The sequence below is a fragment of the Tympanuchus pallidicinctus genome, unplaced genomic scaffold (assembly GCF_026119805.1).
Source record: "Tympanuchus pallidicinctus isolate F22 unplaced genomic scaffold, pur_lepc_1.0 scaffold6, whole genome shotgun sequence".
Classification (NCBI taxonomy): Eukaryota; Metazoa; Chordata; class Aves; order Galliformes; family Phasianidae; genus Tympanuchus; species Tympanuchus pallidicinctus.
This window is the reverse complement of record NW_026294780.1, coordinates 41,668,342-41,681,927: the sequence shown is the minus strand read 5'-3', so window position 1 is coordinate 41,681,927 and position 13,586 is coordinate 41,668,342. Positions and strand designations below refer to the sequence as shown.

Here is a 13,586-nt window from a genome sequence, read left to right as displayed (position 1 = left end):
GCATTCATCACAGGAAGAATTTGTGTGTTACAAATGCAGCAAGTTAACACGAAGGAATTACTGCATGCACCGTGAACAACACCATACAGGAGCTGTATTCCATCATCATTATGAGTCCCTTCCAAGTCAGTGTATTCTATGCTATTCTTACAGTGATGGGGTGCTTGACTCATCACAACCACTTTTTGGACTCTCTTTTACACTTTTACTCAACTAGAAAGCTGAGACAGAGGCAAACAATGTTTGTCAATACAATAACTCACAGGAAGCCTTCCAAGATATCAAGCAAAAAATGACAATAACAGATAAAAATCCATCACAAAAGGTACACTGGCTTTCAAGCCCACAGTTCCTCAGTGAATGTCTGCTCCCAGAACAGATGAGAGCCCCCAAAACAGGCAGCATGGAGTGAAGCTATCCAGAGGAGCGATCTCATAGATTTGCACCTTCTCTGATACTCCACACCCAACCAAAGTTTGGGGTTTGGAAACTCCTCCCTTCATTGGCATTACTGGGAGAGAGAAACCTGCAGAGTCGCAGGCTGAAAGGGACAGGGATGCTGCCCTTTCTCAGCTGCAGCTCTGAAGAAACAGGGACAGCAGCAGGAAGGAAAGGAGGAGATGATCAGCAAGATGTCTCTATGGGAGCATTAAAACAAACACAGAAGCATGTGCCTGTTCTCACGACCAACACAAAGCGTGCACAGTGAGGGAAGAAGTCTGCCTGTTGGCTTCTGGTGAGCTTCGTGGACGTCCTGAGCCTCTTATGCCACCGGGAGCTGGGAGCCCACTGACCTCCCTCCTCCTCCCCAGTACTACAGCAGCTCGCAGGACTACCAGCTGTCAGACCGAAGACAGCTAAACGGAGTTGCTAAATTTAAGCAGCCACACAACAGGACATAACTGACCAGAGCAGCATGACAGCCCTTTAGATCCACTTAATTCTCCACATGCACGAAAGACAGAGGCAGATCTTCCCAGCACGAAGCTGTGCCAGAAGCACAAAGCAACTCCAGCAGCACGGCCAGCTTCCTTCAGCACAGACATCTCTAAAAGCCCTGCAATCGGCTGCAAGCAGCCTCTGGCAGCTACCACTGAGGGGTTCATCCTCCTTCTCAGCCAGCAAAAGCAAGGGGAGGCTCACCGGCAGTGTGCTGCTCCTCGGCTCCAAAACCCTATTAAGGTTGCTTAGTGACAACAACGCAGAGCTCTCTCACACCATTTACAAGACCCAAACATTTAAAGGCAAGGAAATGAATGGTTCAGATCATCATAAATCTCACACCGCTCCTGTAATAAACAAATCAATTCCCATCAATTAGGAAGCCTTGCCGATTTCATTACAATAATCTTAAACGTCCCAGGAGCACAGACCAGTTATCGTGCCTTTAGTATCTAAGCACTGAAATATTTCCAAGCAAGAACATTAGTCAAATGAAAAATAATAATAATAATAATAGCTGAAGAAAAATTATTTGCCATTTCTTCATAATTGTGCAATATATCAGGATAATTCCTACATGGTAAAACTTTTAAGTCAACCACGTTCTGACTTTGCGTACAAAATTTCTATGGCCCACATCCAACAAGCACTTAAGCGCCGGCTTAATTTTAAGAAGTAATTAATCATGTAAAAGTGTACAGGACAACTGAAGTGTTTCAGCATCTGCTTAACTGTTTTAGTAGAATAAATCTCTTATTGCATTTTAAATACCCTCTAATTCAGTGTTCTTACTTTTAGCACATCAGTGAAATAGTATTCTTTTTGGGTCAGCGTGAAGCTCGTTTGTAAATGCTGTATTCATCACAACATTAAGAAAGAATGGCACTTCTTTTTATTGTAACAGGAGGAATATAAGTTATGGATGCCACCCAACGTGGCTACTACACCATTGCTAGCAAACTGAGCATTGTAGCTTGAACTCACTTTAACAGAGCTATGGCTACTGCACTGTTATTCAGTAGCCTGGCCCTTGGTTTTTAAAGACTTTGGACAAGGCAACTTATGCTTTGAAGACAAGATAAGAAGGGATAAAAAGGTAATGTAAAAAGGTGGCAAATGCAAAGTTTAAAGGAAGAATGTTTTGTTTTTTCTTTTGAGATGAGATCCAAGCATCAGCATAAAACTGAAAGAAATGACCAAAGCTAGCTATGCTGTCAGCAGCATTCCAGCATCACATTCACCTGTATTAGAAATAAGAATAGAGAACATCACGTGGGAAGAAAAAAAAAAAATAATCTCAAAAAGAAGTAATAATGGCCAAGCAGAACAAAATGCATTTCCTGTGGTTCCTCCGCTAGCATCACTCATGGTAAGCTCCTGAACTACCTTCACAAGACACAGAGTCCTGCATTAATCACCCCTACCAGAAGAGAAAAGAAAACCAGAATGTCAAAACTACCACAGAAGCATGATCTTACACCCAAAACTCTGTATTCTGAACTTCAGTGAATCCACACATAAATACACAACACAATATTACCTTCTAGCTAAGCCTGCAGACTACACATGCTGTTTGTAGAAGGACAAGTTGGCCAAAGAAAATGAAAGTAACATAATTAAACAGAAAACCCTTGGCCCTTTGTAATGTCCCAGAGCAAGAGCACTGGTCTAAGTTGCCTTTTATCATCTTCAGCTAGTCAAGAGGATTTGATACTTCCTTTCATATGAAGGCTCTGTGATAGCCAAACGAACTATTCTTTTGATCATTACTTCAATTACAAAATCACTGTCATTCTGTGTGTTCTGTTACAAATACAAAGCTAAGCTGGATAGCCCAGCTACTCATATAGCAATCATACAGCAAGCCCTGTGGCATTTTAGATCCTGATGTAGCTACTGGAAAGAAATAAAAACGTACACAAATTATCTATATAGCCTCACATGGATAAAGACCCAGCTATAGAACAGTTCTTTCTTGAGCTCTGGAACAACTGCTACATGTCTTCAGGACTGTGCACATGAAGTTCACTAGATAAGACACCTCAGAAGAGATTCCCAGTTGTCATTTGTTCTTGAAATAGTCTCTTCTTGTGCTTCTTAAAACCAGAAATTTTCCCTAAATTGCAGAACAAGCTCAATGTGTTCCACCTGATCTTTTTGGCATTCCCTTGGAACAAAACACAAAACAAAATCAGTGCCTCTTATATTAAAGATGGGAGTGTGATTATCTTGTCTTTCTTTTTCCCACATTCACAGTTCACTGTATGTCTGAGGAAAAAAAAAAAAAAGTGTAATTCATGTTATTTTTCTACACAAAATTGCATTAATCCTTTTAAGGAAAACAAAGCAAACGAAAGGCAAAAGCAGCAACATTTTCTTTGAAGACCTGCTTGCAAATATCCACTGAAAAAAAAAACGTTACAAACTCTTCCTATCTGGTAGCTCACTAGTAATTTAAACTTTGCCAATACATGCATCATTGAAATGCCTTAGCAGATTTCATTTCAGTTTTATACAAACATGTATCAGAATTTGGAGGGGTAATGACCACTCTGCCAGGCTAATCCTACTCCCTTCTGTATAGAGCACATTTAGTCATTTTTAACTTTCCAGAACTACTGTGTCTTTGACTGAAACTTCCCATTAATGGACACTTTTTTGAAAGAGTACATGGAGATGCACCATGTAGGAAAAGCAAGAAATTACATAACATTACATGCTAAAAATGATTTTGCCTCTCTCAGATGTGCTCTACAACCCTCACCTAGAGAAGCTGTGGGTGCCCCAACCCTGGAGGTGCTCAAGGCCAGGTTGGATGGGGCTCTGGGCAGCCTAAGCAGGTGGGTGGCACTGCCCACTGCAGGGAGTTGGGAGCAGGTGGGCTTTAAGGTCCCTTCCAGCCCAACCATTCTGTGCTTATATGAATATACACATCTGCATAAAAAACTGATAAATGATTCTGAACATATAACTTAGAAATGACGTTAAAGCTACCACATAATATGAGGAGGGAATCAAATTTGCCAGGGATTTTACAACAGTTGTAAAAAAAAAAAAACTGCTGGTGGGACACCTTGCTATAATGGATATACAGAGCATACAGCAGGCATCTGATTTAACTGTAGAATGAAAATTATGGAAAACATAATAGTGCAGACAATACCCTGCAGCACTCTTGGATCTTTTGAGTAGGTGCTATCAGGTGCCAAGAAGTCAAAGATGATTGCTATGCACTGGGTCATTCCAGTCCCGCCCCACGCTGTACAAACACAGTGATATAGTTTAGCAACACTACTTCTGTTAATGCAGTTGTAAAATAAATTGCAAATTGCAATGCATTTTGAAGCCATGCAGATTCAGACAATCCTAATGCACATACAGAATCCAGATTAGGGTTACATTTGCTACCGTGGCATTCTCGTGACAACTTCTGGTACATAAGTCATGTTTCCTTAATCAGAAAGAAATCGACCACGACTTAGCTGAGTAAATCAGCACCTACCAGATAATAAAAGCTAAATAAAGCAGATGACATTGCAGAGAATGACGTTCATGAGGTCTAGCATCAACACCAACAATAGCAATTATGTTTAGGGGAATTAACAAGCTATAGTAATCGAATAGAAACGTATACCAGAAACAAACAGGAAGTGACTACTGGGATTTGGCACTGTGAAATGTCACCATATGGAAGAGTTTAGAAACTTTCTGAAGGCTCAGCTCCTAAATGGCTGGTGTTATCCACTAAGAGCAATAAAAACACAGTGGGAATTTAATTAATTCACTTTTATTACTCCATAATGATTTAAGGTATCTAAAAAATAATATATAAAGACCTAAGATAAGATAATTCCAGTAATAACTCTTGCAATTTAGTTAAATAATACTATTACCTCCCCTAATTATAACATAGCCATAATTCAGAAATTCCCCCACATCATAGTAATTCCATGATTTAACAAGCAAACAAACAACACTAAATATTTTGGGTGAAGGAAGTGAAGACAGCATTCTCCTTGATGTGTTACAGGTGAGTTTCTCTCAATAACTAAACCTTATTTTCTCACATTTCCAAATTCATACTCCCTGCTCCAGAATGTCTGCTTTATCTAAAAACAAGCACAGGTGAGATACCCAATAGCAAATTGGAGAGAAAAACACACATCCAACATAGCTTTCCCATTAACAGCACATGGAGCCATTACAGTGGGAAGTCAGGTCAGCAATGAAAGTGCTATTTTCCATATCCACTTCCTAGCACAGAGTACTCAAGACATGAGCAGAAACTACCACCAGGCTCATCTCACTATTCTACTTCCAAGCATCCAGGCATCACTTCATCTATTTTCTCATGCTTGCCCCCAAGCTGGATAAAAAAAAAAACCAACACTGTCAGTTCTAATCTGAGCCTTCCTTTCTCAACAGGTTCCAGCTATAAACGACTAAAACAAGACCATCTTTGTGAGGAATGTACTTCGCACTACAGCAATTAACTTTAAAGAAAGTAGGACCCAGCTGATGACAGGCAGAGTTTTCATGCTGCAACCCCGAAGAAATGAAATCATCTGCTTTGTTTAAGAAAGGCACGAGCACTGACTGTTTTAACCAGCGTCTTTGAAAGTGAAGAAGCTGAATTTGATGCAGATGCAAGAGCTTTGCATGATTTAATTCCCCAGTACAACACTGCTGGTACATCATCATACACACTGCTTCAAAACTGAATACAGATTTTTAAATATCTTCACCGAAGATAAATAAATAAAACACATATATCATAGAATGGCTTGGGTTGAAAAGGACCATAAAATGACCATCTAGTTTCAACCCACCTGCTACAGGCAGGGTCACCAGCCACTAGATCGGGCTGCCCAGAGCCACATCCAGCCTGGCCTTGTCTTTTCCAAAAAACAATTTTACCAGGACACTTTTTACATACCAGATACTGAGGTCTCAGAGACAGGGAAAAACTGCCAGTAAACATCATGAAGTCAAGAATGGTTTCAACACTTCCCATTTGGGATTTCAGCCCTGAGCAGCTCAGACTTCACAGGGTACTTGCCACCTGTTTGTTCTGCTGCGTTTCCTCCGGGAACACATATGTGCTCCACAATTCAACAGCTTCCAGGACAAGGATGAAAGATGCTGTCTTTAGTCTCGTAGAAGTGCTAAATAATTTCAGTCCTGGCTCCTCTACTGCCACGGCATCACCCTATAAACAAGCATGCAGCTTGAGTGAACAGCTCCCAGACACAGGCAAGGTGTTGTCCCACTGAATACTTGTTTATTCCTCGTTTTGCAGAAACTAGAGCGTGCTGATCTTCAGGTTTTCTGTACCAGGGAAATAAATAGTGGCCATATTTCAGCACAAGGCAAGCCTTCCGTATACTCTAAAAACATGAGAAGTAAGTATGTGCAATTCACAAGTAGATCAAGACTAAAAGTTACAGAGATGTTCAGCCCTACCACCCATCCACTTCAAGTATCACAATGCTGTTAAAGCAGTTCCACTAAACTCAGCCAAGCCATTCACAGAGGAAGTTACTACTCAATGTGAGTAAGCAAAACTGGACTACAGATTTCTAAGCAGAGCAGTGAGCTTGTGATCAGCATATGAAAAGCAATGAACTTCAGTGTAATTACTTCTTCCAGTATAGTATTCTTTCCTTTCACTTTCCTTCCCATTCTGATTTTCGCCCGTGGTCAAGTAATCGTTTATTCAGATGTAAGAGCAAGAGGACGAGGCTTAAAAATACACTCTGAGCACTACAGGTGTTAGAAATCATCAAAACTGTGTTTATGCCAGGGAAAAGGTTTTGCTATTATACGTATGTTTGCTAAATCTTATTATATAGACGCTAGAAAAATCCACCACTGAAGGGCTCTGTCTGCAAAGAATCGCCATATGGGAGCTTTCACAAATGATCAACTGTACCAAAACATCTAAAAATAACATCTTCCTTAAGTAAAATAAAAACAATTGCCAGCAGAGACTTTCGGGTGCAGCTGCATGCTAAGGCATCAACGCCACACTGCTGAAATGTCTCGAGTAAGTATATAAGCAACCTCCAGAGAAAAACAGCACAGTGTTAAATGGCCCATGAACATCAATGATAAATGTAACGTGCATGTTTCAGGTTCTTTCAAAAGTCTATTCTTAGCTGTAAGACAAACCCCATCCACTTAATTAAAACCTTAGCTTACAAACACATTCACAGAGTAAGTGAAGCTTAACAAATCTAATTTGAATGAAAGGGACTGGCTGGGTGAAAGAGCAGCTCCCTGACGTTCCTTGCTCTCGTGGTTTCGTGTAACCACTGATCACCAACTACTGCAACAGCAAACATGAAACACCCTCAAACTAAATGGGAGTTGTCAGTCTAAATACAGCTACTTTTAAATAATGCATCCTGAGTTATAAAATAAAGTGCATCTGAATTATTGAACGCGGGTCTCATCCATAACACAGATGTATCACTTTTACTTAAATGAAAAGTTATTTATATTCTCAGTTGCATGTTACTGTAAATTTTAACAAGTAAAGCAACGTTTTATCATAGAATCATAGAACGGCCTGGGTTGAAAAGGACCACAATGATCATCTGGTTTCAACCCCCTGCTATGTGCAGGGTCACCAACCAGCAGACCAGGCTGCCCAGAGCCACATCCAGCCTGGTTTTAAATGCCTTCAGGGATGGGGCATCCACAGCCTCCTTGGGCAACCTGTTCCAGTGCGTCACCACCCTCTGAGTGAAAAACTTTCTCCTAATATCTAACCTCAACCTCCTCCGTCCAAGTTTAAAACCATTCCCTCTTGTAGTCAGCGTTTCCCATATAAATCCAATTCACAGAAATATAACTGGGATGCAAACTAAGATAAGAGAAAGTATCACATTCAGAATTGCCTTAAAAGAAGACCATCTTGACATTCATTTGCAGCCCTCAGTATCCCACCAAACCACAACGCTGGGTAAGAACTCACTGGGATCCCATGCCCACAAAACTGTTTCAAGAGAACAGAATCCTCACATCTTCTTTACACAAGCACCATCCGCTAAGGACAGCAAAGCCTTGCACACACCTAGCCCCAGCAGAGATGACACAGCACCAGTTCTGCCTTTTTGAAGATCACCACAGAGGAGTGATGTTAAAGCTGGAAGTTTGTATGCAACTTACAGCGCAGTGTAACAGCAGATAGGCCTGGCCGAAGGGTTATACTAGCAGGTAACATAAATCACAACTGCAAAGTTACATTTAGCAACAAAAGGCAGTGACAACAAGAAGGTTTTTGGAAAAAAGGGCTTAACACCTTACACATAAGCGAGATAATGCCAATGCTAAGCAACGAGTGCTTCTTGCAGAGAGGCACTTTGGCTGTAGTGTGTGGAGCTGAAGGGATGAAGGGCACAAACCCACACAAACACGATAGCAGATCCTCACAAACTTGGCTAGGCAAAGGGAGTAACACACGAGTCGTGGTGCAGAACCCAAGCCCTACGTGCCATCTGCCTGAGGATGACCTCAGCCGGGCTTTGTGCATCCATGGAACTTGGACCGTGTTTTGCAAGAGATCCTTCTACTTGGCTTAAGTCTCAGTAGAAAAGCAACCTTCAACACGTGCTCGCCGAAGTTCATTTTACAGGAAAAATCGTGATGCAAGTGCACCATCCATCACCAAGTTAAGCCAGCAATCCCACCGGGGCGGCTCCGCAGCCCGAGCTGGCCGAAAAAAACGCGCTGCCCCGAAACTTTGACAGCCGCTTTACAGACCCACAGCCACCGGCGGGGCCGCACAACTCCTCGCGGAGCTCCTCGGGGCCGGGGCAGGAGAAGCGAGCGGGGCCGGGCGGGATGCGGCTGAGGAAGAGGAGCAGAGGGAGGTTGCTTCCCCCACACCCAGGACGCGGGCAGGGCAGGGCGGCTGCCGGCTACGGGCAGGCGGCTTCCCCTCCGGCCCCGCCGCCCCGGGGGGCTTCCTGCCAGCGGGGACAGATGTGGACGCAGCAGCTGGCCGGGAGGAGGGGAGGGGAGGAAGGAAGAGGCACGGCTGCCTCCCCCTCAGCCGGGGGGCAGCGGGATGCGACCGCGGGCCGCGCCGTCGGGTGCCGGGGCGGAGGCGGCGGGCTCCTGTCCCCTCGCCCCTTACCTTGCTGCGGATCTGGCCCGAGGTGGACACTTTCCGGATGAGTTTCTGGGGGCCCTCGTGCTCCCCTTCGCTGTCCGACGACTCGTCCGCCGCCGCCGCCGCCGGGTGCTGGGGCTGCTGCTGGGGCTGCTGCTGGATCCCGGCGCCGCTCATCCCTGCCTCGGCCCCGGCCATCTTCCCGGACTCCTGCCGAGAGAGAGCACACGAGCCCGGCTCAGCCCGGGCAGCCGCTGCCGCTCCCCTCCCCGGGGAGGAGGGAGGAGGCGGCCGCGAGAGGGTGGGGAAAGGGGCGGCGCGGGGGGGAGGGACGGAGGCGAGGAAGAGCCGGGCGCTGGTGGGGCCGACCGCTTGGCCGCCATCTTCCGCCGCCCCCTCCGACGGCCCGGCCCGCCGGCAGCCGTTCCCGGCTCGGAACGGGCAGGTCCGGCCCCCGAGCCCTCATCGCCGCGGGGAGCGCCGAGCGCGGCTTAGGATGGAGCGGGCGGGCGGCGAGAGCTGAGGGGCCGAGCGGGCGGCATCCCCGGGGACGCGGAGGGGAACGGGCCCCAGCCCGCAGCCACGCGTGGGCACTGTGCGGGGGGCTCAGCCCAGCGGCCTGGCACGGGGATGGGGCACCTGTGCAGGTGCAGAGGGGAGGTGTGCGGCTGTGCTCCGCGCGTCCGGCACTTAAAAGCAAGAAGGCAGCGTGCCTAACGGGATGCATCGACTCGAAACGGGACGTGGTTGTTCTCCCACATCCGTTTAATTTTTGTATTGCTTTGCTCGAAGTTATTGTCTTCACATAAGAGCGGTCCTCTGGTGGCTTTTCCCTTCTCGTCGCAGATCTGGCAGCTCCCGTGATCTCGAAATGTCACCACATGTTCTGAATTGTGGGGCTCTGAAATGACTGTGGCTTTGCGTGTAGTCAGTGTTCCAAATAAGCATTCAGTCTCAGCAATACCAAATAAAACACACGGCTCCCAACTGCACGGAGTGGATTAAAGATGAGAAAGCGACCAATACTTGCGGCTTCTCTGTTCCCACAATTCTATTTATATTTCTTAAAAGGGAACTTCCATCTCTCAATGAGCTAATACAAGTGCCCCAGTACCGAAATACAGAGCAACAAATGAGAAACAAAAGCGAAACCATAACACAGAGCGCATCCTATGCTGTGAATACCGTGCTGTGAGCTGGATTTCATACACTGGAATATCCTATTTCCTTCATTGGGACTTTCATTTGCAGTAGGTGAAATGAAAGATCTGCATGAAGCCACACAGGTGTTGTATCCCACATAAGTGTCACCAAATCAGGCACTTCCATGAGGTTCTACTGCTCTTCTCTATGTAGGATCACTTCTTTTAGGGTATGTTTTAAAGGAATTGTGAGTACCTGTGTTTCTTATTACAGTAATAACTGGGCCTAAGTCCTGCCACCAGTACCACATCTGAAACTAGATGAAGTTCTCACGTAGCTCCTTTTCCTCACTCGTCTCGTTCTTTCCCTGAAAGAGTTCTGCCTCAAAAATGTAAGATAAAACTTGGGCAAGAGCAAGTGTGCACTGAATTCACTTAGGACACAGATAAGAGCAAGAGAGAAGCTTACAGACACTTTGTCACCCCTTCCTTCCTCTTCCTCCTCCCCAGCAACTTCAGAACAACAAATTACCCCAGAACATGGCTCACAGCTAGCAGAGCTTTCTGAAGGTAAATGACAACTGAATACTGCAACTAGGTGACAAGACAGTGTGCTAATTAATGCTAATGCAGTTTGCATAGGGCTGGGACTGCGATTTGAGGAACATTGGGTGCTAACAGAATACAACGCTTGCTGACTCCATTTAATTCAACTGAATTAAGCAGCGCTTAGATGAACAACACTATTACTGTTAAATTTGTTCCCATGCTAAAAAAGCATTCAAAATATCAGTACATGTGACAGCTGTGTCTCTACCACATGACTGGGATCCTGTGCAAAGCTGAGTGCAAAACTGTTTACAAGCAGGCGTTTCACCCACCTTCCAGAATTAAGGTGAAAAGGAGAAACATTATTTGCAGCTCCGGATGAACGCCTTTGAATTTAGGGAGGTCACAAAGTTGGCTCAATTGGTGACCTGAGGTTTGCACGTTGGGAGATTTTTTTTTCTAAAGCATAAAATGTAACTTGTCTGCTGCAGATCTCCTTAGGTATCTGCATAGACAGCTCAGGTTTCCTTCACTGTGCTTCACTTCAAATGCTGTTCAATGAGTGGTTGTAGGTGAAATGGGCAATGCGAATGGACGATAAACATGGCTCTCCAGCTTCTGTTCACATTCAGAGCTTAACTATGAGCCCTAGCTCCTGCACAGTGCATCATGCAAAGCGTGTCATCCATCCCCACATGGACGTCCCCATTGCCATCCTCCTCTTCACTGGCTGCCCAAACCCAAAAAACACTGAATCATGGAATGGGCTTAGGTTAGAAGGAACCTTAAAGGCCATCCAGTTCCAGTGACAAGGGAGAGGGCACCGGGTGCTTGTCACTTTGACTCAGATCTCTTCCACTTTGTCTTGATTCAGAACTGAAACACTAAAAGTGTTTTCTCACTTAAGGCGGAGAGTTCAGTGGGAGCAACAGTACTCAGCAAATAACAAATGCCCCCCAAGTACAGTCTGAGGTGAATACGGGATCTACAAAGTACGCATTTGTAAAATCATAAGTGCTAAAATCCACCACCATCTAAAGTTTTCAGTGTTCCTCAAAACAGAGAAAACCAAACGAGTTTGGTGTTAACACCAGCCAAACGCTGTGCTGTATAAAGTATAAAAGAGTTATTCATTTGCAGTCATGCATAAAGTTGTTATACATATTTTCCATGCACAAGGAAAGTTTTCAAGTTCTCAGTGCTCCTCACTTGTTCTGTTTTTCAAAGGAGTTAAAACATGCTTATGATCCAGCTCTGGTCTTTGCCCAGGTAATGCTGCCTGAGGTGTCGCTGGGACTTCCTTTGGATGAGGACTGCCAGCTGACTCTATCTTTACATCTTACCCAACTGGCTGAAGCCAGACTTAATATGAGAAGCACCTTATAGCAGATTTCATCTTGAAGAACACAGGTATGGATGCCGTGGTATGAGTGGCACCACTGAAATCCTCCAGACTAATCCTCCAGTCAGGCTCCTGAAGAGCACATGTGATATGTGTGTGAATTATGTCTTTCACATACTCAATTTCACATTTCTTAATAATTCCCTTAAATTGCTTCATAAAGGAAGCTGGTGGAAAGAGTAAAGAAAGGTTGGCACTGAAAGAGAGATTCTCAACTGACACAAAACAGCCCCACTGACATCATTTGTGTCACGGCAATTAACATCAGCTGATGGTCTGCCCTTTATATTCAAAGAATTCCAAAGTGCTGGGTAAATATGTGCACTGTAAGAATCTTTCCACCAAACAGCTTCCAGTGCTGATAACAGAGTACACATCACTAAAAAGCATATGCGAGGTACCAAAAACCCAAATACACACTCCAGCTGCTCTGCAGATTATGGCTTATAATGCAGATTAACGCATCATTTGATTCCAGGAACAGAAATGCTTCCAGCTCTAATATTGATTCCCACCATAATAGGCGTATTTACCTCTTTTTCTCTAGGTCACTTTGGCATCTGTCAGCTGGAGGATAAGAAGTTTTTCTCCCCCACCTCAAAAGGTGAAGGTAAGGCTGGGGTCCCATATGAGATGTGGAAGAAAGGTATAGGACTCTGTAGCCTAGATTGCGTGTGTCTGGAGTGCAGTGCCCCTGAATGTCCCTTTGAAAGGCAGAGGATGAGCCTGATGCTGATACTTCTGTTTGGCTCTTACTGAAGTGGGAAGATGTTCTCCATTCAACAGTGAGCTGGGAATTAAGGTCAGGATTTTATAGATATCCTAAATTTCACATGGTCAAGCTCAGCCCTGACAGCACTCCTCACCAACACCTGACAACTCACAGAGGTAATCACTGTGCACAGATTCCAAACCTGCAATGGTTTCTCTCACCCTGTTGCTCCTTTTCTATGTTAAGGGAGAGAAGGACAGTTCTGGGCACATTTTTCCTACCCCATGCAGTTCCTCATCTAAATCTCCCTTTGTCCTTATTTCTAGACAAAGCCCATGTCGAAGAAGGTGATTGATATGATCTATATGAAGAAGAACGATGTAGTTTTGCCTCAAAGATGCAGTGTTTTACCAGCAGGTTACCAGGTAGAGGACTGAGTGCTTGGACTGAAATTGGAGACTTGTAGAAGGAAACGAATGCAGTGGTTAGCCTTAAAACTGCATTCATGTGTGTACCCTGAACAAATGCAGACACAGAATGATAAACATGACCCAAATCCGCTCCTTTATGGGGGGGGAAAAGGGGGGGGGACGAAGAAAGGAAGTTCTCTGTGTTTATCTGCACCCAGAAGGGAGCAGGCTGGGCTGCTCCAGCCATACGGAGGGGCTGCTATCTGTCTGCCTCCTGACTTTCAGCTGAGTTTGGCAGCCAATGTAAATG

General features: G+C 44.8%; 2 protein-coding genes and 1 long non-coding RNA gene across 5 annotated transcripts in view; 1 reads left to right on the top strand and 2 right to left on the bottom strand.

Annotated features, from left to right (window-relative positions):
- NAA16 (N-alpha-acetyltransferase 16, NatA auxiliary subunit) overlaps positions 1-13,586 on the bottom strand; it is a 366,631-nt gene that overhangs the window by 30,741 nt on the left and 322,304 nt on the right. The window lies entirely within an intron of this gene.
- DGKH (diacylglycerol kinase eta) overlaps positions 1-13,586 on the bottom strand; it is a 167,328-nt gene that overhangs the window by 152,468 nt on the left and 1,274 nt on the right. For both annotated transcript variants that reach the window (XM_052705559.1, XM_052705560.1), the window contains exon 2: positions 9,086-9,271. In XM_052705559.1, the coding sequence (XP_052561519.1) occupies positions 9,086-9,271 (186 nt within the window). The remainder of the gene's footprint in view (positions 1-9,085; positions 9,272-13,586) is intronic.
- LOC128092122 (uncharacterized) lies at positions 9,665-13,139 on the top strand. 2 transcript variants are annotated; one of them, XR_008211634.1, is made up of 3 exons: positions 9,665-10,433; positions 12,022-12,162; positions 12,702-13,139. It is a non-coding gene; the product is annotated as an uncharacterized LOC128092122 (long non-coding RNA). The 2 variants fall into 2 exon arrangements; XR_008211633.1 differs by lacking the exon at positions 9,665-10,433 and adding an exon at positions 10,460-10,773.